Source organism: Notamacropus eugenii, chromosome 2, assembly GCF_028372415.1.
Source record: "Notamacropus eugenii isolate mMacEug1 chromosome 2, mMacEug1.pri_v2, whole genome shotgun sequence".
NCBI lineage: Eukaryota > Metazoa > Chordata > Mammalia > Diprotodontia > Macropodidae > Notamacropus > Notamacropus eugenii.
This window is the reverse complement of record NC_092873.1, coordinates 267,781,251-267,808,847: the sequence shown is the minus strand read 5'-3', so window position 1 is coordinate 267,808,847 and position 27,597 is coordinate 267,781,251. Positions and strand designations below refer to the sequence as shown.

Here is a 27,597-nt window from a genome sequence, read left to right as displayed (position 1 = left end):
TTCTAGGACACCTTTTCCAGCCCCTTTTCTCACACCACGAAGTGAGCAGTGAGATCCTTAAAAGGCTACTCAGATACCCAAAGGGCTGCTGAGTCCTACAGCTGGTTCCAGTGAGAAACGACCCTATGGCCTGGGTTGCCTATGTGGAGGGTCGTGACTACAGCTCCCAGTGTATCTGCACCTACTGCTTCACCACTTGCCTGTTGCCACAGGACTTTGAGGCATAATAGTAAGATGGTATGGTTGATGTCTTTTGATTCATGTGTAAATTGGTTTTAAGTGAGGCAGAGTTGCATGAAGTTGTCAGTCTCACTCTCTCCTCCAGAGTCATCATAGTCCAGTGGCATGACAGAGTCAAGATGGCTGGCATTGGCTCAGTGGATGACCTTTGTGTCTTTGTGTCTAACCAAGCTCTAAGCACTCCACATCTCCTGCTTCAGCTGCCTCCATGGCCACTGGAACAAACTGTTCTCATCCACCCATTCCACCAGAGGAAGTCTTCACATGCTTGGGGTAGATGCCCCCCTAACTCACCAATGGGCCAACTTGGTTTGGCCTGTCTGCCAAAACGGTTTACCGGGGTGTGGCCTCTGTACATGCTGCAGCTTACTGAAGCCACAGGTGAGAGTTGGGTAGAACAGGTGGACACCAAAGGTGGAAAGTGTTCAAAAGGGGCTCAGCAGCCATCACACCAAGGTACTGGTCCTCCCTGAACACACCCTACATACCCACTGGATTGGCACAGATGACAGGAAAGAAAATGGTAAAGTAGGAGGGGCTGAGGAGAGAGAAGTACACTAATATACTGTTGGTGGAGTTCTAAATTAATCCAGCAATCCTAGAAAACTATTTTAAACTATACTAGGAAAGTTACTAAACTGTATAGACCGTATGACTCCAAGATCACTACTGGGCATGTAACCAGAGAAAGTAAAAAACAAAAGCAATGGTCTTATATATCCAAAAATAATGGTAGCTGCATTCTTTGTAGTGGCAAAAAAACCAAAAAACAAAGTGGGTGCTTATCAACTGGGGAATGGATGAACAAAATTCAGTATATGAATATGACAGACTTACTGCACCATAATAAACAAATATTAAGAATTCTAAGAACACTGAGAAGGTTTGTATGAACTGATGAAGAATTAAAGGAACAGAACTAAGGGAACAATTTTCATAATAAGCAGAATGACGTAAAGGTAAACAACACTAGAAGACAGAACTTTGATCAATTCAGTGTCCAACCTTGACTTCAAAAGACTGACAGGATCACATAATTCCCTCCTCTTGAGAAGGGCAGACATATGGATAAATGCAGGGGAAAAACACTTTTCAGTCTCACTGTTGGGAAGTTAAGAGGCAGATCCCATTTGAGTACTGAATCTTAAGTTGCCATGTTCTAGAGATTCCTTTAGTATTTTGATTAAAATTAGGAAAATAATGCTGCTGCAGCTGTCCCAGACGAATCACTACAGGAAAATGGCCATTTCAATGAATTGCCAGGACCAGCTCCCTCTGGCTCCACTGCAGTTAACTGGTATTGACAGAACTTGCAGAGCACGAAAAGAGATGTTGTCATTAAGTCCCTAAACTATTTCCAGAGGCTTTCTGACTATTTTACCAAGATCACCTCCTCCAAGTCTTTGAAGACCCTACTGCCAATGGAACTGTAAACATCAAAACAAGCAAAGCTGTCCAAAGGATAATTAAAGCTTTGAGTCGACAACACCTGACTGTTCTTTCTACTAAAGTGCTGTCAGCATTAATCCCATCAATCTCACTGGCTCACTTTCTGCCAATCAATCAGTCTCAGAGTCCAGAGCACCTGTGTTTCCAAGTAAAGTGAAGCATTTCCAAGAGATAGTTTGCTTCTCTAATGCCAAATTAAGTGTTCAGCCTATCCCACTTTTTACTGGTACAAGAAAACCAAGACATGGCGATCATGAAATGGGAAAAGACTTTTACAGACATGACCAATCACTTTCTGAGGTGTACAAGTAGATTAATCACTGTCTAGAATGACTAAGATTTCTAAACTATCTAACAGACCACAGAATTGCAAAGTGAGGTTCCAAAGAACTAAGGTCTCACATCATGAATCAGGTTCTATAACCTTATCTTCCACCCCAGCTGACAACATGTACACAAACAAGGAAGATACAAAAAAGAATGGCAAGAGAGAGATCCAGTCAAAGTTCTCAGTGGAAATTTAAAGAGAAACAAACTTTCAGCATAGTAGACAGAATCAGGAAAGAAGCAAGAGATGGTATTCTACTGAATGTTACCCATATGCTAGTGGGAAGCATCAAACTTTACGATCTGTGATTCTAGTTTAGTCACTGTAAAGACAACTGTGAGCATCAGGTTAAGGTACTTAAGTCTCCAATTCAATGCTAGTGAAGTAAGCTACGATAAAGAAACAAGGTCCACAGAAGAAGAAATATGTCAAAATAAAATCTCTGATTATATCAAAAGTCTAGGTACTGTATTCCATACAAAGAACTACAGGGATTCTGGGACAATCAACCATCTTATCAAGACTGGGGTGAACTAATACCTTGATTTAGGCTTCCCTCTACTGATTAAGGGACAAATAAGAATATGTACTCAATCTGGACTTAACTAACATAAAACACTGTGTCCTCTTGGGATACTAGTGAAATGTCAGTCTCAGCAGGTAGTTTCAGCATTCACTTCTTTGAATGGCTTGGCAGTCACTCCCCTGGCACAAGCTGTAGCCAGCAAAGCAGTTAGCATTTCAATAAAGACTTCTAAACAGAGAGTCTGAAGCAATCCAGAAAGCCCCTGAAGACTGCAAAGGAAAGCAGAAGGAGTGGCTACAAAAAAACAGTCCTCTTCATTTTCACCTACAACTGTTACAAGAAACAGCCCTGTCCAGTCCCTTGATAGCTTTGGCTGGCACCAAAAGGCAGATTTCCAGATCAAGAGAACAGTAGAGAAAAGTGCTGCATGCTGGGCCCTGAGGGCTCCTATAGGGCCCATCTGTTCTACTCAATGCAGACTGGGCTGGAGCCTCTCAGGCCAATAATGATGCCTGATGAGATAGATAAGGAATGGGCTCTGCTCCCAGGCTAAAGAACCCCAAGAGAAGAAGCCAGAAAAGCTCAGTCTAGTTTCCTTCAGCTACAGCAATGCTACTGCTTACATACCAATTCTAGGCTAGAAGTTTTCTTCCTCTTTGGTGAGGTAGGACAGTGACACTCTTTGTAAGGGAAGAAGGTGACAGAAGTACTAAGAAACATCAAGAATCTAGCAATAGGAAAAGGAGGGAGATGCGCATGCTGTTCAAAGTCACCAAGTCATTTATACTGTCAGTAAAAATCTTGGAACATTAACCTGAATAGCTGCCAGGCCCTCACTGCAGCAGTCTTCTGATTGAAAATCTTTCTGTAGACAGCCCATTTGGCCTTACCTCCTCAAAGTTCTCAGTTTACAACTGTTGCCAAAGCCCATTCTTCTTGCAGACACATAAGAAATGTCACCTTTGCTCTAAGATGTCCCTGGCTGAGTGCATAAAATCAATAAGTGTCTCAGGGGAGATATTCTGACTCCTAATCCCTCTATGATCGGAAACACTTTTGGCTGATACCACCTCTCCTCTATCTGTTACCAATTCTGTAGGATGGTTTTCTTGAGTGAAGACACATGATACAAGGGGAAAAATGCTGGCTTTGGAGTCAGGGCTGAGGTTTAAACCCTGGCTCTGTCGCTCTCTGTGACCTGTGTGTATTTGGGGGAAAGTCCCTTCACCAATCTGGGCCTCAATTTCCTCACATGCAAAATGTACAAGTTAGATTTGATGACTTCTAAGCTTTTTTGCTATTGTAAACTCTATGATCTTAAGTATATTCCACAATACAAAGGCATTAATGTTTAAGTATCAAAGGAGCTAGTTAAATGTTATAATAAAAGCTGAGAGGATGACAAAGTACATTTAACCACAGGGCCAAAAAGTCTCACCATTCTCTCTGAATAAGGATATTGAAACACAAAGGAGACAGAGGCAGAAGCCATCAAGATAGCCATGGATCTTCAGAAACTCAATACAAACCTGCGCTCAAAGCAACACCAGTTCCTCGGTGGGTAATAGACATCATCATAGGTAGAGACCAGCTGCAAAACAAGAGCAAAACACAGCAATGAAGAGAGCCTCTAAATGATGACCCATTACACTGAGAGAACCCCAGCAGAAGGAAGCATCAAACCCTTGGCAGCCTTCTCCCTAAATAAAAAGCAAAAATGGAACTGAATCAGTCAAAAAGGAATAAATTAAGAATGAACTCACTAGATTCTAGTGTCCTAGTGTCCTTCTAACTTTATGAGTACTTACAGTAAAATAAAAGAGAATATAAAAAATCTTTCCTAGCCTATGAGTTCATCTTTTATGGGTATTCGAAGTCCTTCCTCTACAAGACAGAATAAGTAACAATTCACCGTTACTTATTCAACCTATTTCTTCTCTGGAAAGGTATCTATCTTTTGCTATTCAATAGATAACTCACCCTTTGTTCTCAAAACCCTTTATCATTCTGGTACTTGGAACTTAAGGTTAATTTAACTAAGTCTTTATCTTATCTCATTTTGAACAACTGGTTATGGTCATTTTTCTCAACTTGATACCTTAATCCTAATGAAAAATACATACAGCTTTATCCTTCAATCCTTAAAGACCAAAGAATAGTGTTTTAATTTTTCACTGCCCAAAGCTCCCCTTCCAAACTGTAATAATTAATAATGACAAATGGCAAATCTGATTTTCAATATCACAGCACTCTTTGCCTGGCAGGTAACAGTGGAAGCACCCCACCTCCCCTGCTATTTCCTTCACTTAGAGAGATGCCTATGGTCCTGTAACCATGGAAGCAAACAGTAAATGGCAGATGCACCTCACAAGCCTGAAGCCATTATATATGAGAGATTGTTCTGGGGAAAAATTTAAGGGCCTTGTAAAGAGGTTCAAGACCAATGTGAGAGTTTTCAAAGTTCACTCCCCTCAAAGCTAACTTTTATTATTTTTGAGGTAGAAAGGAGTGTCTGATCTCTTAAGACACAGAGACTGAGGTCACCCTGATATTGTTTGAGCAGAATGGCTTATTTCTCCAACCAGAATTATTCCTGGAATCTGGCTCGAGGACAATCTGAAGGGCTGAGGTATTTGTGGAGGTGGTTCAAGAATGGCCAGCTCCACAGGCAAGAATGCTAATTAAGGAGGCTACAATAGCCCTAGAGGTCTTGCTGGAACAGCAGAGAGAAGCAGCTCTACTAAAGATTGATCTCTTTTACCTCCACAGCCTTCAATCACAGTACATCAGTCATCGTCAGGCCCTGCCACCCTCCACTCCTTGAAAAATAATTAATTTGCTCCACTCATTGAGGTGACCTCAAAATGAAGAAGTAAAGCTCTGAACATATAGGTTCTCAGTAAGTTAGCAACACAACAATCAAAACTAAATGCTGTGAAATTATAATGACCAAAAAGAACCAACTGTGAGAAGGCATCTTCCTTATTTGCAGTTGGAGGACCACGGTTGTGGATACTACAGATAATGACAATTTTCCAGTGTGCTGATTTAGTTTTGTTAAACTTTTAAAAATAGTCTTTGTTATAATGGATAGTTTTCAGAGAGGGGAATAAGGAACAGATACAACGAGAAACAGAGATGACATAAAAGCAAAATATGTCAACAGATACTAAAAAAAAAAAAAAAAGATTTGGGAGTCTAGTGATTCATGAACCCAGTGAAAAAAGAGAAATCCCAGATTGTAATCTAGTTCCAAGGGGATGAGGGGGACAGGACTAACTGCTTTACTATCAAGCAATTCAGCTACTTTTCCTTCTTTTAACACCCCCTCAGTCCTACTACTCCAAGGACCTCCTATCACAACCGTCCACAATTAAAACCATCTTTACTTAGCAAGACCCTGAAAATCAAGAGAGAAAGACCAGTTGAAGAATAAGAGCTGAGATACAGAACTAAAGTAATTGGGGAGAGTGTTTATTTCATTTCCTATAGGAAAAGGTCTGAGGATATAGAACATTTATGTCTGTGTTCAAGCTAATAATTGTGGTTGAGGTGACTTCCCTAGTTTTGCCCTGGTATAGCATGTGATGTGGAGAAGCAAGGCTTAATTCCAAGCAGCCTTGATCGATCACTTTTAGAATCTATCTCAGAATTCCCTCCTACCTGTAAATGGTGATGTGAGGTGACAAAGGACGCTTTGAATTGATGTTCTTGTTCCAGAACTGGTCCATCTCTTCTTTAGCTGTTGTTCCCAGAGGGATAGCACTAGAATAAAAAAAGAAGCAATTAAGTGGACAAAAGCATTAAGATAAACCAAAAGCCCAAACAAGTGTACTAAAATAATAACAAAAATAGTTGACATATACAGTATTTTAAGTAATACAAAGTACTTTACTTTTCAAAAATATATTTTTACTAGTATTTTGTTTTTATGTAGTCTAAAATTTCCCCTGTATTTCTACCCCAAATGTCCAGAGAATCATCTCATATAACTATTTTTTTAAAGGGGAAAAAAAGGAAAAAGAGAAAAAAAATAGGAAAACTATTCAGTTCATTGAAAAAATATGAAAACATATTCAATGTTCCACACCTGGGACCTCCTACCTCTACAACGAAGTAGGAGGAGGTGTTTTCTCCTTTCTCTTCTTTGGGGCCATGCTTGTTTTTTGTAATTTGGTGACATTCACTACTAATTGTTTTGTGGGTGCTGAATATTAGTTTTACATTGTTGTAGTCATGGTGCATCTTGTTTTCTTGGCTCTGCCTACTTCATTCTGCATCAGTTCATAAAACTCCTTCCAATTCTTCTCTGTATTCATTATATTCATCATTATATTCATCATTTCTTATAGTACCACAGTTTGTTTCCCAGTCAATGGGCATTTAGTTTGTTTCCAGTTCTTTGCTACCACAAAAAGTACTACCAGAAATATTCTGGTTTACAAGAGGACTTTCTTCTTATCAAGGATCTCCTTGGGATATTGCCTTGTAGGAGAATCTCTGGTCAAAGAGAATGGACACATCAGTCACTTTATTGGCATAATTTCAACCTGCTGTCCAAAATGATTGGGCTGTACTAATTCACAGTTCCATTAACAATGTAACAATGTGTCTATCCTCTGACAACTCCTCCAAAATCAATTATTCCCATATTTTATCAACCAATCCACTGTATGTGATATAAAATTCCACTTCTGAGGTGAAGAGGTGAAATTGAGGAGGTAGGGTTATAAAAAGCTTTGAAGGTCAAACAGAGGATCTTGGAGATGAAAGAAAACCACTAGAATTTAAATGGGGTAGGGTAGGGAGGAAACACGTCTAGACCTGTACTTTAGTAAAGTTACTTTGACAGCTGACTAGACAATAGACTAGAATGGGGGAGGATTTGTGTCAGGCAGGCCAACCAGCAGTTTACTGCAATAACCAAGGTATGAGGTTATTAAGGGCCTATAGAAATATGGTGGCAGTGTCAGAATACAGAAGGGAGTATTCATGAGAGATGTTACTAAGATAAAATCATTAGTCCTTGACAACAGATTGGATATGGAGGGTGAGAGAGGGATAGAGAATAAAACCCTGGTTGATAGCCTGGATGACTGGGAGAATGGTGATGCCCTCTACAGTAATAAAGAAGTTAGGAAGAAGGGAGGGTTTGGGGGAAAGATGACTTCAGTTTTGGACATGCTGAGTTTAAGGCATTTGGTGATTAGAGTATGGAGATTAGGAGAGAGGTTATCCAGGATAAGTAAATCTGAGAATCATTAGCAAAGAGATAATAACTGAATCCATGGGGGTTGAAGAGATTACTAAGTGAAAGAGTACAGAGGAAGAAGAGGGACCAAGACAGAGCCCAAAGAGACACCCACTTTTAGCAGACATGACCTAGAAGGAAATCTAGCAAAGGAGACAGAGAAGCAATTAGAAAAGGACGAGGAGAACCAAGATAAAAAGTGTCATGGAAAACTAGAGAGCACAAGATATCAATGAAAAGATGACTGACAGTGTCAAAGGCTGCAGAGAAGACAAAGATGAGAACTGAGAAAGGCCATTAGATTTGGCAATTAAGAGATCATTGGTAACTTTGTAGAGAGTAGATCAGTTGAATGATGTGAGGTCAGAAGCCAGAATGCAGAGTTAAAAAGAGTGAGGAAAGGAACTGGAGATATCCATTACCGAAGAATATTTCAAGGAGTTTAATCATAAAAGGGAGGAGAGATGTGGGCTGATAGCTACAGGGAATAGATGGATCAAGTGAAAATTTTTTGAGGATGAAGGAGATAATAGCCATATTTCTAGGGAGTAAGGAAGCAGCTAGTAGACACAAGATTCAAGATAAGTGAGAGTGGGGATAATAGAGGGGGCAATCTGCTGGAGAAAATGGAATGGAATGGGATCACTTGTACAAGTAGAGGGTTTGCCTTGGAAAAGAGAAGAGCTACCTTTGCATGGGAAACAGGATGAAGGAGAAGACAGTGGCAGAAGACATGGGGAGACATGAAGTTAAGAGGAAGTGAGAAGGTGTTCTTGGAGAAAGGCCTCAAGTTTTTCAGTGAAATATGGGGCAAGGTTCTGAGTTGAGAAGGTGAGGGGAGGGGGCATGATGGGAGAATTAAGGGAGGATGAAATGGATGGAAAAACTAACATGATGAATTATTTAGGGAGATATAAAAGCACTGTCTTGGCATTAGTATGGAACCAGTTCAGATCACTTATCACAAATTTGTAGGAAAGACAGTCAGCACAGATTATTTATTTTGTCCAGATTCATTCAGTAGCAAGTAAGTAGGAATGGAGGCAGTGGATGGTGGGAGCAATCCAAAGCTGGGGCTCGGTAAGAAAAAATCAGTGATCCAATGAGGGACTAAAAAGAAAAGAACAATGTAGAGCTGAACTGGTTGATCAAAGGATCAAGATGGGGAAGGGAGAAGAGTATAGCCAATTCAGGGGTGATGGCCTGTATAAGAACAGGGCAAGAGGTCTTACACAATCACATAGTGGTCAAACAATAGGGCAGAAGGAGAGGTAGAATGACAATAGACTGTGATCAGATAAGGAAATTTGAGAGTTCATGTATGTGGAAGTGGTACTTTTGTGGGTGATAGAAAAATCAAGGTTACGACCATCTCTGTGTGTAAATGAAGTGGGGGTGAGGAGGTCAAGGGAAGTAAGTTGAGGAACTGAGAAGTTAGGATATTTGAGGGAATATCAATATGTAAATTGAAGTTCCCCAAGGAAGGAGAAAAAGACTGTAAGTCAGACACTGAACTCACTGAGGTAGGAAGTAAAGTTCCCTGCAGGTTGGTAGATAAGAGCTACCAGATTTTTGATTGAGTAGTAGATGTGGATTAAGTGAAGGAAGAGAAGTTAATGAATAATGGTACAGGGAGAAACAGGAAAAGGCAATGGGGGGGCAATGGGGGAGCAAAGGGCATTACAACTCGTCCAGTGAGTCAGGGGAATAAGTGAAAGTCTAATCAGTGCTGGAAAAGGAGTCCAAGGAGCCTGTGTCATCAGGAGGGAGTTAGTTTTCAGTGAGGGCCAGAAGAAAGAATGGAAAAGGGAAAGATGAAAGTAAGTTTGCTACTTGTGGAGCAGGCATTTCAATGAGCACAGTGTAAGGGCATGACAGTTTTAGAATGAGTTATTGGCGGGGTTGGGGAGGCAGGAGGATTGGGTTGAAGGGAATGAGCAGTAAGAGAAGGAACTGAGAAACCTCCTTGAAGGTTCAGAATCACAGACATGGAAGGCATGACCAAGTAGAGGGGGTTTGTTAATCACCAAGGAAATGGTTTTCTATACCAGGAGTTGGCAAACTACAGTCGATGGGCCAAATCTGGCCAATACCTGTTTTTTTATGGCCTGAAAGCTAAGAATGATTTGTATTTAAAAACATAAAAACCATTCTTAGCTCATAGGCCATACAAAAACAGGTAAAAGATCAAATGTGGTCCTTAGTTGTAATTTGCCAATTCCTGTTCTATACACACATATCACATGATATATACACATATATAGATTTTTCATAATATTTATTGTCTTTATATCTTGGATACTAAAACCCTATCTGAGAAATCTGAGGAGTTTTCTCCCATTCCACTGCTTCCCTTCTTATCCTATATGCATTAATATGTGCTGAAGCTTTTCAATTTCAGGTAATCAAAATTATTTGCTTTCGTAACTAGCTCTATCTCTTGTTTGATTAACACTACATCTCCTACCAATAACTATAAAAGGTATATGGTCTGCTTTTTTTCAGTTTTGAATGGTATGATCTTTAATATTCAAGTCATATTTATATTAAATTTATTAAGGAATGTAGTATAAAACATTGATCTAAGCCTAAATTCTGGCAGACTGTTTTCCATTACAAAATGCTTTATAGACATTATCTTATTTGTGCATTATCTAATTAATTACCAAGTAGGGCAAACTAAGGCCTTCAAAGAGACCTGACTGCCAAAGAACTGCTACTGATTCCTCTAAATCAGGGTGCATGCTTCTTATGCTGGAAGAAGAACAAGAAGACCGTTTTCAAAAACAGCTGTTTATCTTTTCTATGAATAAAAGACCTCTTGTCACAAGCAAGATATTGCAAAAACTTTCATACTAAAGATTGAAAAAAAGACCTAGGACAGTAGTACACCCCTATAAGCTCAGTCCCTGGGAAGGCTGAGGCTGGTGGCTCTCTTGACCTTAGGAGCTCTAAGCTACAGCAGGCTGATCAGCTGTCCATACTAAGTTCACCATCAATATGGTGAGATCCAGAGAGTCAACTGGGGAGGGGTTGTCCAGCAGGTTGCCTATGGACGGAAACAGGTTAAAGGAATCAGTAGTGTCATGGGCTCACAAATCACTCTTGAACTTTCAGCCTGAGTAAGACAAAGAGATAGTCTTTTTTTTTTTTTTTTGCCCCAATGAAAAAAGATAATTTTTGCTATTGAAACTCACTTTTTCTTTCAAAGCTATGCCAAAACTGTTGTCAGAAGAAGTCTAGGTGACTCTATATGATATCTTCATCATACCATAAGTCATCCAAAAAATTGTTTGGGGGATTTTTTTATGTAACTGAAGGAGTGATAAATTCTGATAAATATAAAAAGCAAAATTACAGAAATTATAGAAATTTCCAAAGGAGATGTGATATCACAATAAGGGCTTATACCATGAAATATGTCATCAAAGGTTAACAGATAGAGGAGGGTTCAACGGTCTGGGAACCTAAAAGATATAATCAAAGCTAGACTTGGAAAAATAGACTGTCAAAGGTGTTTCATATAATCAATGTGACAAAAGTGTAGTTCCATGATGAAGTTTAAGAATATATCAAAATATTGTAAACTCAACAACAATTCATGTAAAACAGATGATTGCAGTAGCAGAACACAATTTTCTAAAGGTGAAAAAAACTTGAAAATTTTATTGTATAATTCAAGAAATCTAATTGTTTTATTCTGTCCCAGTTAATTAGCATATCCTAGAAATTCTTAAACTTTCTTGTTTCACAGACCTCTTTGTAGTGAAATGTTTTTAAATGCATAAAATAAAATACACAGTATTACAAAGGAAAACAAATATACTGAAATACAATTTTCAAAATACTAAGAAAACAAACAACAAATTCAAGAACCCTTGCTCTAAATATAAAGCTCATTCTCACTTCCCTTCTGTACTCGCCCCAAGGAGGAAGAAGGGAGTACAATTCCTTCCTCATCTTCTCTGAACACTCAAGCCAACCAACTCCAAATCTCTCTGTTCTCCTCCCCCACCTCTGATGGATATTAGGGTAGTTACAATCTTTTAAAACCACAATGGACAGATTAATCTTTTCACTACAGTGTACCAACACAACTGCAAGAATCCTCCATAATTCACAATGTTCATGGTACTGACGTTATTTTAAGGAAGCAAAAAATTATTAAGTGTTATTTTCTATCCATTTCATTCCATCTTGGAGCTTATTTATTTATTTATTTTTAACCTGGAATATGGACAAACAAGTACTTATAAACCAAGAGAATCCCTAAGAATGAGTAGATTCTGCAAACTACCGGTCAATGAATTTGATTTCAACCCTGGGAAAAATTCTAGGAGAAATTGTTAAATAGAAAGTTAGCAGACGTCTAGAAAAAGAAGTGGTGATCACAAAGAACCAGTATGATATAATCAAAACTAGGTCACACCAGATCTTATTTCCTTCTTGATAAAAGTTACAGAACTGGTAAAACAGGAGAATAATGTAGCTATAGTTTAACCAAATTTTAACAAAAATGTTAGTTAAGGTATTCCATGCTATTTCATGGGGAAAAAACGGAGAGATGAGGGCTGGATGAGATAATGAGATGGATTCAGAACTGGTTGAATATCATTGGAAGTCTCCAGTAGTATGCCTCAGAGATCTGTGCTATTTAACATTTTTTTTTTATCAATACTTTGGTTAAATGTACAGATAACACAAAGCCAGCTATGCATAACAGGTGATAGGCTCCAAAAAGATCCTGATTAGAACCCAGGGCTAAATCTAAGATAAAACTCAACAAGGATAAATGTGAAATCTTGCCTTTGGACTCAAGAGACCAATTTCACAGGTAGCAGAAGTAGCAGTAGTGATAATTATTATACCTAACATTTAAATAGTGCTTATTATGTGCCAGGCACTATAGCTGCTAAGCACTTTACAATTATTATCCCATTTAATCTCTCACAACAACCATGGGAAGTAAATGTTACTATTATCCCCATTTTAGAGATGAGGAAACTGATGCCAACAGAGATTAAATTACTTGCCTAGGGTGATACAGACAGTAAGTCTCTGAGGCCAGATGAACTCAGGCTCCTGACTTGAGGTCCAGGAATCTATGCACTGTATAACTTAGGTACCCTACATCAAGAAGAAGCAAGCATGGTTAGGCAGTAATTTACCTGAAAAAGATCTGGAAATATTAGCATTCCATAAGGTTAAAAGGCATCAATGGTGTGTTATGGCAGACAAAACAAGTGATGCAATATTTGTGATTATTATGAGGAATAAAGCAGTGACAGTTCTGCTGTACTGCCTTGGTCATACTACAACTGGAATATTATGTTCAGTTCTGGGTATACTCTAAGGAAAACAATCAAGAGGGTCAGGTCAATGTCATATGAGTATAATTTGAAGGAACTGGAGAAGAGAATACTCAGGAGTATATGACTACTGTCTTCAAGTACCTCAAAGGATAGCATATGGAAGGATTAGTTCTATTTGGCCACAAAAGGCAGAATTCAGAAAAATGCATTAACATTACAAAAAAAGATAAATTTAGGATTGAAGGAAAAACTTCCTAACAATCAGAACTACTCCAAATTGGAACAGAAGATAGAGGGGTTCCCCCAAACTGAGGGTCTTCAAGCAAAGGCTAGAAGACTTTGTTTTTAGAGCATGGGTTGGAACATGGGTTGGCTGCCAAGGTCTCTTCCAAGTATGAAATTCTCTTTTTCTATAATTCTATAATTCTGAATTATAATTCTATAATTCTTTCTATAATTCAAGTGAAAGAAGTAATCATTATGCAGACCTAAAAATACTTGAGCAGAAAATGTGCAAAATGTGAAAATCCATGTCACTAGTACTGAAGTATAGTTAAGAACAAAAAAGCTAAGCCCTGAATGAGAAATATGGCAGTAAACGCTATTAATGAAGCAAGTCTAAACAATTTTCTCTATGTATTCAATAACCAGACATCCTGTGAGAAGTTGTTAATCACAGCAATGAGGGAACTAGTTGCCATATCCTAGAAAAAGAGGCAGCTAAGAAAAAAACCTTGAGTTTCCTGACAGATGGAGACCTAAAACACTTTAGATGTAAGTCTGTGTATTTCTGATAACAGAGAAGTATACATCAGCGTGTGAACAAATACAACATTCAAAGAAAGAGACAGGGAAAATAAGATTTCAAGAAGTTAAAAAATAATTATTAACTAGAAAGAAAATTACTGAAATTAGAAAGAAATAAAAATAATTAACTAAAGCCTACTTGGAAGAAGGCCTCTGAATGATCTCCTAACTCATTATTCAGGGGAGTTCTGTAAAGAGTTAATTTGAAGATCCTGCCACTTAGCAAAAGAACTGACCAAACTACTGATTCTGGGGAGGAAAGAAAAAAAAATCAATATTCTCTAAAAATAACCTGAGTAATTAGGAATTGGTTGTGTATTATTCCAGATGTCCACAGATGCAAGCACCCACTTACAGTCTATATTCAGAGATGGAACAATTTTTTCTAAAACAACTATACCACACATTTCTTTGCCAGGGAGATCCCACCCAACATCTCCCAATCTAACTCAGTTAAATGTGGGGTGCTGAGTCTGATAGATTAAAATGCCCTCTTCCAGATGCTACAGAACTTAGTCATCAGGCTACAGTCCAATTTTATCCTTGCCTCTCTGTTCCCTTTATGTTCCCTTCTCACTATCTCCATACTCATATATCTTCTATTTCCTAACGACCCACCCTTACATTGCCTACTACATTATGACAACAATAGGACTCTGATCTCAAAAGGGCAAGTAACAACAGCTGGACCTATTGCTTATACATTACCAAATATTTTTACTTTTGTCTCAAAAATAAGGAATCAGATCCAGTTTAATGATTTCTGAGAGTTTCCCTAGTTCTCTTCTTCACTCGGTTTAGTGTGAGATCTGTTCAACAACTGGATGGATGTACCAATTGCTTGCATGCCCAGCACTATATGGGGTATGATGTAGAACACATGCATCTCCTTTCCCCCAGTCTTTAAGAATTTTTACTAGAGAAATCTAGTTGGAGAGAGGAGACAGATATATATACATGAACAAAGTACAATTCCACAGCATAAGCAAGAATGAAATAGTACCACAGAAATCATGTGTGCATACATTGGTGAGTTTCAACCCCAAACCTTCATCTGAGGAAGTATTCAAGCCAGCCCTGCTCACTCCAAACTCTCCATGCTTCTCCACTTTCCCACTCTCTACTTCTCAAGTCTTTTTTACGTTACTTCTCCCCACCCCCCCCCCACCCCTACCACCAATTAAAATGTAAGCTTCTTGATGTCAAGACCTATCATGTATCTGTAAATTCAAAATAAGTGAACAATCACTATGTGAAAGTAATTGACTTTTATATAGTCCTTCAAAGTTTACAAAGCACATTACACATATCATCCAATTTGGTCATCATTACATTATAAAGTAGGTAAAGCAGATGAGGAAACAGACTGAGATATTAACTGACTTGTCTGTGGTGATACCAGCAGTGTCAGAAATGATCGATACATAAACCCTGGTCATCCTGACTCCATATCCAGTATCCCCTCCACAATACCATGCTACCTCTCCAAGTGATGAGGTTAGTCAAAGAAGAATTGCTGAGCCTGATAACCTGAGTCTTAAAAATAATACAGAAATAAGCAGTTTCTGAAGAGAAAGTACACTTTAAGTTAAGGAAACCATATGATTAAAGGTAAGGAGGAAAGAAGCAACAAGACCAATAAAATCTTCCTGGCTAGACCGACTAGAATGGAAAATATGGTTATGTAAGGTGGATCTAACTGAATGTCATACAAAGGAATTTGGATTTGGCCCAAATGCAGCATCACTATAGATGTTAGAGCAGAGAAGTACTGTAATTAAAGCAATGCTTTAATAAGATCAATCTGGCAACAATGTGTATTATGTATTATAACAGGGAGAGGATGGAGGTAAAAAAATGGCTAAAGAAGAAATGAAGGATGAAACTGGAGAGAACAGGCAGGAAAAAAAACAGCTAACTACTTATGTAAGATAAATAGTAACAGAATATGTATAGTGCTTTACAATTTTCAAGGCACATTCAACTACCTCATTCAGTCCTCTAAACAATCCTATGAGGTACAAAGAGCAGGAGAATTATTATAATTCAGCCTCTGCAAATGATGAAACTAAGGCTCAGAGAAATTATGTGATTTGAAGATAAGTCTGAGATAACGCTAATGTTACATATTACTAAGAAAATGATGGTGAAATTGATAGCAGTTGACTAAAGTTGGGAAGAGATATTGGTTTGGGGAGGAAATGTGAGATAACGATTTTAGTTCTTGACATATTGAATTTAGGACACACAAATGACAATATCCTATAGATAGATAGCAGCAGAGCCATAACTAGAGTAGGATGACTAAGAATTTTGCCCTAGGGTACCAAACTTTAAAAGACACTGCCAGCACCTCATACTGAGGCCTTAGCACCTGGTTGTTTTTGTTCAGTCAAGCCTACTCTTCATGATCCCATTTGGGGTTTTCTTGGCAAAGATAATGGAGTGGTTTACCATTTCCATCTCCAGCTCATTTTAAAAATGAGGAAAAGGAGGCAAACAAGGTTAAATGACTTGCTCAGGGTCACACAGCTAGTAAGTGGCTGATTCGAATACACGAAGATGATTCTTTCTAACTGCAGACCTGGCACTCTATCCACTACAGCATCTAGCTGCCCTCAGTACCTGGTTAGCAAGAATTAATTAACATAGGAAGCTACCAGGCAATGGTTCTCTAAGTGAGTTCCTCTCGAGACTGGATTAGCCCAACTCCATTCCTCATGAAGCCCTTGCAGTATCTTAGAGAGTCTCTCCCTCCATAAGGTCTGTGTCTTAAGGTGAAGATCTGTCCAACCACAAATGAATTTCTCTTAGGACAAATTGAGGGGAAAAAAAGAAAAAAGAAAGAAAAAAATGACAAACTGAGGATACCTTCTGGGCTACTTGACTGGGGCACTAGAATAACAAGTTAGTTGTAGATTTGAATAGTAGGAGCTGTAAGAGCAAAGAAGGATGAAAGATCAGAGATAAAAATGAAACTCTGGGAGTCTCTGATATATAGATCATAGCTGCAGCCAAGAAAAATAATGGGCTCTCTCCCTCCCTTCTTTACAGAGGCAGCGAACTACAAATAGGGAACATTATGGACAATCTCAGAGATAGGGGACTATAGATAAGGAAAATTATGGATAATATTTTTCAATATTTTGGCCCTTTTTACTGAACTTTTTTTTCCTCTTTTATTTGTTCTCTGTTGCAAGAGAAGGCTCTTTCAGAGGAGGAGGTGAAGGATACATTGAAAAATGTAGATAATACATAAATAAAAACTACAAATAAAAAATATGTTGTTTTAAAAAAAGAAAAGGAATGCACTCTGAGAAAATGAGTGTAGAAGGCCCAGGACTGAGCCCTGTGAATTGTCCAGGGCTAAGGGATAAAAAGAGCAAAAGTCATTGAAGTAGGCACTAAGAAAGTAAAAACAATAAAGGGACATACCAGAATAGGAAGCAGGCACTGTTAATAAGAAGAGCACTAGACTAAGACTCAAGTAAATCTGATTTTTATTGCCAAGTTCACCACTTGTAAACTATATTACTTTAGGCAAGATATTTAACCATTTAGAGTCTCCATTTCCTTAAGTATAAAATGGGAGTAATAATGACAATTATAATACTTCCAACTCTGCCTATCTCACTGGTGGTAACTTGCAAAATTGCAAAAAGTATTACAGAAATATAAGTCATTATTTTATTATAGAATGCCAGAATTCAAGAGAGCAAAGTTTAAGAAAATCTAATCAATAATGTCATATACAGTGGAAAAAATGAGGAGGGATACTGATTAAAGACTAAAGAAATATTCTTAAAAAGCAAACTTCTAACTTTGTTCGTTAGAAAAAGAACAGAAGTGATTAATAAGAAGTTGAAATCCAAGAAAAACTGAGATACAAAGAGAGTAAAAGCTGGACAACCACTTTTTGGATATGCTGTCAAACAGATTCTTGTTCAGTAAGGGTTTGACTAAATATCTTCTTCAGTCTCTTTCATATTTATATAACATTTTAAAGTTTGTTATATATGTGTATGTGTGTGTGTATACATACATATATATATTGTCATTTCATCCAATTTCAAAATTCTGTGATTATTTGAACTCTTCTTATAATTATTTAACTAGCTTCAATCCATTCTTTCTTCTGGGATAACTCCTAAAGACTCAAACACTTACTTTCTGACACAGAGCCTGGGGCTCAGGTGGGCCTGGAGGCAACGACGACCAGCATATCTGCAAGATAAAAGATAACCAATCAGTCAAAAGGATTTGCTCAACACCTGTAGAACACACAACACTGTACTAGGTCATAGGGAGAAGAAGTAAGAAAACAGAAGAGTTAGCCTCTAATATAACATTAAATAATTTGAGAATAATTATAAACATCAATATGTGCAAAACCACAAGTGAATTCTTAAGACAGAAAGTAAAGGAATAAGATGGGGTGCATGATATTAATCATGAAAAGCTTCACTGAAGAGATAAATTTTGAGTCAAGTATTAAATAAGGTGATGTAGAAAAGAAGACGTGCTGAGTGGGGAAAACAATACATATAAGACATATGCACAAAATAGCAAGAAATGGCTTGGCTCTAACAAGCTGAGTGTGATGGGGAACAACTTCAACAAGTATTTATGGAATATTTCCTTTCTGCAGTACCTAATGTAGTACTATGGGAAATAAAAGGATATTTAACACTAGAAGGACCAAGAGTGTGAACTGACACAAAACACTTTCATCCTACTATCTCTATTTTCTTTGCCTTATGGTTTAAAAAAATCATACTGTGTTAATTGATGAAGGTTGTTCCTTCAAGGTACTCCTAAATTCCAATCCTTTTAATGTTAAAAACAAAATCTCAATTCTCATAGCACCCAAAATGCAATGTTTGTTAGGTGAAGGTGGGAGAGTGGGAGTAATGCAACATACATACAAATTAAAAATAAAAATCTATGTGATAAAAGGTTAGGAAGAGATTGCTAGAGAAGGATACCTAGGGAAATACTGGGTTGGGGGAAGAAAGAATGTGTGTAAAAGATTTCTTCTACCAATACAGAAAAAATGTGAATATGAATTTTCTATCTGAATACTCATATTTCTGAGATTTACAGATTAATACTGGGGTTACTTCTCCAGTAAAATTATTTATAGCAGTAGTTTTCATAATAACAAAGAAATGAAGTGGGTGCCCATCAATTGGGAGAGTGGCTAAACTAAACAAACTCAATGTAATGGAATGTTGTTGTACCATGAAGACTTAAATGAAGTGATACAGAAAAAAGTAGAACCAGAAGAACAGTCTATAAGATGACCAAAATGACATAAAGGAAAGCAGCCCTGAAAGACTTCAGACCTCTGATCAACAAATGTAATAATCAATCATAAATTCAGAAAACTAATGGTGAAATATATCCCACTCTCTAGGTAGAATGTTGGTAGACTAGAGGCATGGAATGAGTTGTACTTTAACAGACATACTCAATATATAGATTTGCTTTGCTTACTATAATTATTAGAGACAAAGGAGGGTTTCTGATGGGAAGGAGTGACAGTAATGTAAAAAAAAAGGAACATCAATAAAACTTTTTTAAAGAACAAAAGGATTATAAGGTAATACATTAAAAGCTAAAAGGGTCCATCCTCCTCATTTTATAGAAAAGGAAAGCAAAGAAGTTAAGTGACTTGCCATGGTATCACAGTCAGTAAATGTCAGAAGTCAGACCTGAAACCAAATTTCCCTGACACCAAGCCCAGCATCCTGTTCACTCTCCCATGCTACCTCTATATACACAAGCACAGAGAGTTCCCAGCTCTATCATTTATGACATGAGTGACCATGGATGGACAAGTCACTTCAATTCTCTGAGTTTGTTTCTTCACATGCAAAATGAGAATAACAATTCTTATACTAAAGTATTATTATTATTGGGCCAAGGATAAAACCATCTCCAGAAAAACTACAAAATTATCACATGTGCAGGTAAGAAATTAAAATTCATTTCATGTTTGTATAGCATTAAGTAAGGTATGTGATTCTTACCCTGACTCTGGCCACAAAAGTATATGCCATCTTTGAAAAGTACTTCAAGGTGAAAATGATGTAAAGTCCAAGTACTAACCATGAATAATGGGGGAAAAAGTACAGGATTCCCAATAAAATTGACATTGCCCTATTTCCCTCTCACCATGAATATCTAATACACCAGTATTTCCCTAATTCTCTTGCAACATTAGAATTTGAAAAATAAAATCCAATGAACACTTCTCTTTCTCCAGATCTTCCTTTGCTCTAGCTACAAGGGCACATTATGACATTATGCACCAAAGACTCTCAGGAAAAAAGAAGTGGGAACAAATCTTTTTAAATCAATTGAAGTAATTGTAAGTCTGAAGTTGCAGGGCACGCATTCCTCACACCAAGCTGGGACTGGTCACTCAGTCACCCAGTGAGAGTTTGCAGATGTGGGTTGGAATGTATGGCTGTCTCTGTCTAGTGCTATTGTTTCCACCAAACAAATGGCAATGTTAACTTTCCACAAGGCCCTTACAGAAACAACTGGTCACACAAAGCCTCACAACCACTAATTTTCACATGAAATATAAGTACAAATCCATGTCCCTATTTTTCTCAAGATATCTTTTGGCTGAAATTAGTAATTATGGCCTGCTATCTAGTGTGACTAGAAGGATTACTTACTGGTTGAGCAACTTTAACCCTCAACTACTTATTCAAACAATTATTCAAACAATCAATCAACAAATATTTATCAAGTGTCTGGCATGTATCAACCCCTATGCTATGTGCTGGAGATAAAAAAACAAAGAATGAAGCAATTCTAATACAAGAACAAAGAATGAAACAATCCTTACTTCCCATGATCTTATATTTGAAAGTAAGTACATATAAAAACAAATATCACATAAATATGAAGATAATAAATACATACATAACCAATGCATCGTTGGTGGAGTTGTGAAATGATCCAACCATTCTGGAGAACAATTTAAAACTATGCTCAAAGAGCTATAAAACTATGCATACCCTTTGATCCAGCAATACCACCACTAGGACTCTCAAAGAGATCATAAAAAAGGGAAAAGGACCCAACATGTATAAACGTTTATAGCAGCTCTTTCTGTGGTAGCAAAGAACTGGAAATTGGGGAGATGCCCATTAATTGGGAATGGCTGAACAAGTTGTGGTATATGAATGTAATGGAATACTACTGTTCCATAAGAAATGGTGAGCAGGCAGACTTCAGAAAAAATCTGAAAAGATTTGCATGAATTGATGTTGAGTGAAGTGAGCAGAACCAGGAGAACACTGTGCATGGTAACAGCAACACTGTAATGACCGACTTTGTTAGAGTTAGCTCTTCTGAGGAATGCAAGGACCTTAGACAATTCCAAAAGGCTGAGCATGGAAAATGCTACCCACATCCAGAGAAAACTATAGAGTCTGAATGCAGATTGAAGTATACTACTTTCTCTTTCTTATGTTGTTTTTTTCTCTTTTGCTCTGATTCTTCTTTCACAACATGACTAACATGGAAATATATTTAATATAATCACATTTGTATAACCTATATCAGATTGCATGCCATCTTGGGGGAGTGGAGGGAGAGGGGAAATTGTAGAATTCAAATCTTATAAAAGTGAATGTCAAAAACTAAAAGTAAAATAATTAATCAAAAAAGGGAAGCAGTCAAGAAAAAAATACATACATAACAAAATGTAGTTAAATACAAGGTAGTTTTGGAGAAGGGACACTAGCAGTTTAGAGGAGGGGAGGATCAACAAAGATTTCATACAGAAGGTGGTACCTTCCATAAAGGAAGAGAACTCTATGAGAGTGTGCTACAGAGGGAATACATTACAGGCATACAGGACAGCAGATGCAAAGGCATGTCAGAAAAGGAAGCCTCATCAGTAAGGAAAAGAAAGAAGTGGACAATTGGTTTCATCACTGAGTACAGTAGACAAAACTATCTCCAATGAGCCTGGAAAAGTACACTGCAATCAGGTTGTTTAGAGCTTTAAATGCTACACAGAAGACTTTATATTTTATTCAAGAGGCAACAGAAAGCCACCTGAGTTGGCTGAGTCACAACAGCTACACTTGTATATGAGACACTGGGCAGTGGCAGTGTGTAGAATGGACTAGAGGAGGGCAAGACTTGAGGCAGGACACCAAATGGAAGCTGTTACAAGAAGTGATGAGAGCCTGAACTAAGCGGTAGCTGTGTCAGTAGATAAAATGAGTCAGATGCAAAAGGAGATGTGAAGGCAGAAGAGTCCAAGATTTGGCAATTGATTGGATATATGAGGCGAGGAAGAGTCAGGAGCCTAGGTTAACGCTGAGATTCCAAGCCTGACATGGAAGAATGGTGATTCCTTTGACAAAAATAGGGAAGCCTGAGAGTAGGGAGGGTTTTGGGGAAAAGACGGAAAATTTTAAATGAATTGTCCAGTCTAAAATATCCAATAGGCAACTATCCAGCACTAGATACATAGGGCTGGGAGTCATCTGCCTTTGCAGGTTACCAAGCTAATGAGGTTACCAAGACAGAGAAAATAGAAGAGGATCCAGCCCAGAAAGAACCTTGATGAACATTCCACTGTTATGGGGTATGATATGAATGATAAGCAGCAAAGGAAAGTGAGAACGCAAGTTCATCTATGTAAAAAGCCAACTAAGAGAATGTCACAAAAACTCAGACAGGAGAGAGAGTATCCAGGAGGTCAGTCAACAGAGTCAAATGCAGCATATAGGCTGAGGATTAGGACTGAGGAAAGACCATCAGATTTGTTAATAAGAGATCACTGATAACCTCAGATTGCAAAGGTGTGAGGAATGAGGAAAGAAAGTGGAAGCAGTGAGTAGATAACTTTTCCAAGGAGTTTGGCTGGAAAAAAGAGAAGAGCTACAGGAAAATAACTTGAAAAGATGGTAGTGTCTAATGAAGATTTTGTAAGGATGGAGAAAACTTTTGTAAGGATGGAAAAAACATCTGAAGGCGTAGGGAAGGATCAGTTGACAAGAAGAGGCTGAAGATTCAAGGGGGTGAGTGGTGGGAGGAAAACTGAACCTGCAACTTACTGAAGAAGACAGGAGTATAAAGGATCAAGTCCACTTGTAGAGCATGTAGAGCACCTGGCCTTGGCAAGTATCTTTTTCAGAAACAGGTGGAAAGGAGGAAAGAGTGGGAGATGATGTCAAGGGGTTTTGAGGTGAAGAGAATCAAAGAAGAAAGAGCTCACATCAAATAGTTTCATTTTTTTCAGTTAAGTAAGAGGTAAAAATCCTCAGGCTGGGGGGGAGGGAACAAGAGGAAGAAGAGTGGGACTGGAGGGATGAGAAGATTTGGAACAGCTTCTACGAACAATGAGACAGAGCATCAATTAGGAAGAAATAAAAGGAATAACTGACTTATTGCAGCGAAGGTTCACTTAAGGGATACGTCCACATGTGGAACCATCAGTTACAGCAAATGGAGAAGTTCTAAATGCTCTGGATAAATTCATTTACCTTGGTAGTGTACTTTCCAGGGATGTACACAATGATAATGAAGTTGATACATACATTGCTAGAGCTAGCTCAGTGTTTGGGAGGCTCTGAAGAAAAGTTTGGGAGAGAAGAGGTATTAGACTGACTACCAAACTGAAGGTCTACAGAGCCGTTGTGCTGACATCACTGTTGTATGCCTGTGAAACATGGACATGCCAAGAAAGTGAATGGCTTCCATCTGAACTGTCTTAGGAAGATTCTGAGGATCACCTGGCAGGATAAGGTACCAGACACTGAAGTCCTTGCTCGAGCTGAAATGCCAAGCATTCAAACTCTGCTTCAGAGAGCACAATTCCAATGGGTTGGCCACATTGTTCAAATGCAACATGTACACTTGCCAAAAAAGAATGTTTTAAGGAGAATTCACATGGTGGTTATTAGAAGGGATACAAGGACACTCTCAAGCTCTCTTAACAACTTTGAACTTGATTGTGTGACATGGGAGACACTGGCACAGGACTGCTCAGCATGGTGTGCCCACATCAGAAAAAGTGCTATGCTCTATGAGCAAAGTAGAATTTAAACAGCTCAAAGGAAACTCAGAATGCGCAAATTTAGAGCATCCACCCCAAATATTCACATGGACTATTTGTGCCAGACTTGTGGGAGAGCATTCTGAGCTTGTATTGGTCTGATCAGTCACAGTCAGACACATTGAAACTTGACTCTAGTAGAGTGATGTCATTTTAGTCCTCTTCAAAAATGGAAGGACAACAACCAATCAACATAATGTATCCAGTTAATCTAGTTGTAACAACTTTCCCTAGCTTCCTTGAGTATTGAGTAGCTCATGAACTGGAAAGGAGGAAGTAAACAGTAACAGTGATCCCGGCTGAAGTTTGGCAAGAGAAGAACTAAATGGACCTATATCAGCCTGGAGGGAGATATTTAAGGCCATGCTGCATACTTTGGCCCTCTCCTACTTAACATGTTTCTTAATGTTTTGGTTCAAGACAGAAAAGTAATGCTTACCAAGACTAAATGATACCAACCTGGGAGAGAGGGAGAATACGCTGGATATATCCAAAAGTAGCCAAAAAGATCTAGAGAGGCTGGCATGATGGAAGAAATCTAACAAAATGAAATTTATTAAGAGAATAAAAGTAATTTCCCCTTTACTGATGTTTTTAAAAAAATCAACTGCATAAATACAGCTTGGACTGTTTTGGAAAATAATCTGGAACTCTGGTTCAAAAAGTAACAAAAGAGTGCACACCCCTTAATCTAGAGTATCATCAGCTAGGCTTATGTCCCAAAAAGGACAAAGAGGAAAAGGACTCATGTACAAAAGCATTTGAAGTTCTTTTTGTCACAGCAAAGAACTGGAAACTAAAGGAGTATTCATCTATTAGAATGGCTGAACAAATTATAGAATATGAATGTAATGTAATGTTATTGTGCCATAAGAAATGATGAAAGGAATGTTTTAAAAGAAACCTAAGAAGACATGAACAGATGCACAGTGAAAGGAGCAGAACCCAAAGAACCAATTTATATAATAATATTATTTTTTTTAAAAACTCTTGAGAGAACAAAAAATTCTGGTCAATAAAATGACAAGTCATGATTCTGGAAAACCAATGAGGCAAGCCCGCCATCAAACTCGTGACAGAGAAGTGATGGACTCAAAGTGAAGAATCAGACATACATTTTTTGGACATAGTCATTGTGAGAACTCATTTTTCTTGACTATGCTTCTTTGTTATTGTGATTTTGTTTTCCTTTTTTTTTAAATTTCACTTGTCAGGAAGGTGGGAGATCTAGTTGTAGGATTGTCAAGAAAAAAAAGAAAGCATCACTTAAACATCTTAAAACGCAGAGAGGAGAACAGAGGGAAGACTAGAAGAATCATAACAGGACATCTTTGAACATTAGATGCTGCATTTACTACATACTTAAAAAGAAAAGAAAGCTGTATGTGATAAAGGTTTGTAGCTTCATGTAAAGTCCTCTTTTAAAAATCTGCTCTGTATATGGAAATGCTTGTTTTGTTATTTAACAATTTAAAAATAAAAACAGTACTAAACTAAACTGTTCTTTAGGTACAAATTTTTAATCAGTTCCACATCTATCTAATCATATTATCATCTAGCCCACATCCCTCCATCTTTTCCTTATAGAATGACTTTGTCAAAAGCTTTACTAAAATCTAGGTAAACTAGATCTATGCCAATCCCCAGATCTGCTTACTAGTAACCCTTTTAAAAAAGGAAATTAGGTTAGTATTGCATGACCTGTTCTTTTTTTTTTAAACAAGTTTTTACTGGCATGACCTGTTTTTTTTTAAAAAAAAATTCCCTATTGCCTTCAAATATATCTGCATTTCCCTCTTCCTTAAAAAAAAAAAAAGCTACCATTCCCTCAAGCTATCTCTTTATCTCTTTATCTTTTCTCAAATTCCTCGAAAAAGCCATCCACATTCAATACCCCCACTTCCTCTCTTCTCACTCCCTTCTAAACCCTCTGCAATCTGGCTTCTCACCTTATCATTTAACTGAAACAACTCCAAAGTTACCAATTATCTCTTAATTCTTAAGAAACCCTATGGATTCTTTGTTATGACCCTTGCCTTTCACTAACCATCCCTGTAAAAATATATTCTACAATTTTGCTAGGAAATGAAATTATGCTCATTACCCTATACTTTGCACAGTCCATTCTCTGACCTATTTTGAAAATGAGGACATTTATCCTCCAATTCTACAGTATGCCTCCCTGGGCAAGTCACAATCTGTCAAAGATCACCAACAATGGCTCAACAATCACATCTCATCTAAATATGGTAACCTGAACCCCATCAAAGGTTAGATGTTCTCTATCTTCCTTCCTTATCTTGGGTTTCAACAGCCTACTGACCATTTTTGCTCTCCTCTCCAATCAAATGATCTTGGCACAGAAAACAGAAGCAATATTAAGAGTTGGAATGCTTTCCCCTCTCTAGTCATCCATGATTATTCTCCTATATATCACAAACAGTTCTATCCTTCCCTGAGCCTATTTTCCCCAATAAAGCTAAAAGAAAAACACAGGTCATTTTTGTTGTTCTTCGTTTTATCTCACCAGCCTCAGCTCACTCAGAGCTTTTAGCACCTTTGTCCTTATTCTTAGAGAATAAAGAGGGGCAGCTAGGTGGTGCAGTGGATAGAGCACCAGTGCAGGAGTCAGGAGGACCTGAGTTCTAATCTCATCTCAGACACTTGACACTCACTAGCTGTGTGACCTTGGGCAAGTCACTTAACCCCAACTGCCTCATCCTGAGTCATCTCCAGTCATCCTGATGAATATCTGGTCACTGGATTCAGATGGCTCTGGAGGAGAAGTGAGGCTGGTGACCTGCACAGCCCTTCCTTACTCAAAACAAAGTCAACTGGAAGTCATGTCATCATTTCTCTGATGGCATGGTCTTCTTTGGCAATGAAGGACGAACACACACATGCACACAAAGAAGAAAGCCTCACTTTTCTATTCACCTTCTATTACCTCCCATTACTACTATCTTTTAACTTTTAATCATCTAGTTTCTTTAGTGATGCCAAATGAATATCAGCACATCCCATTTGTGTTTTCTGTGTCTTCAGATTTCAATCTTTGATATTTCCATGATGTAAGCATTGACTCACTCCTGACTTTGGAGATTATATAAAAGGTTTATACATTGACACATTATCTGCCATCATGAAATTTATTGTCAAATGATAGAAAACAAATCATTGGCACTGAATTAATTCTATTTGGTCTCTGGACTACATAAGATGGATGACATGGCCAGAAGATATCTGCTGCTGGTCTGCTTCAGCTTTGAAATATTGTGGCTGAAATGTCCAAACTGAACTGCCTGGAAGCATTGTAACCAGCTCTAGAGTCTAGGGGGATCAAGATACAAAACTTGCATTTTTATTTAACCAGTCTATTAAGTATTTAACCAGTGTATTAAGGCCACGTGTCAATTTCGTCAAAATTCCTTGGTACTAGTATTAGTAACATAATTCCATGGTAATAATGTGGCAAACTAGGTAACTGCTACATACCTCAAATCAAGCACTGAAACAACCCACCACACACAAAATAGGTATCTTTGGCAGACCTGACTGTCATTTTCTAGGGGCAAAAAGGGAGGGACAGAT

At 38.0% G+C, this 27,597-nt stretch overlaps 1 protein-coding gene across 3 annotated transcripts in view; it reads right to left on the bottom strand.

The window, feature by feature from the left end:
• Positions 1-27,597, bottom strand: part of SDHC (succinate dehydrogenase complex subunit C) — a 42,421-nt gene that overhangs the window by 12,903 nt on the left and 1,921 nt on the right. For 2 of the 3 annotated variants that reach the window (XM_072644020.1, XM_072644021.1), the window contains exons 2-4: positions 18,081-18,137; positions 6,207-6,308; positions 4,073-4,134 (exon numbers count right to left, since the gene is read on the bottom strand). In XM_072644020.1, coding sequence (XP_072500121.1) covers positions 4,073-4,134; positions 6,207-6,308; positions 18,081-18,137 — 221 coding nt within the window. Of the gene's footprint in view, positions 1-4,072; positions 4,135-6,206; positions 6,309-12,827; positions 12,922-18,080; positions 18,138-27,597 lie in introns of those variants that run through there. The other variant, XM_072644022.1, reaches the window with a different exon arrangement.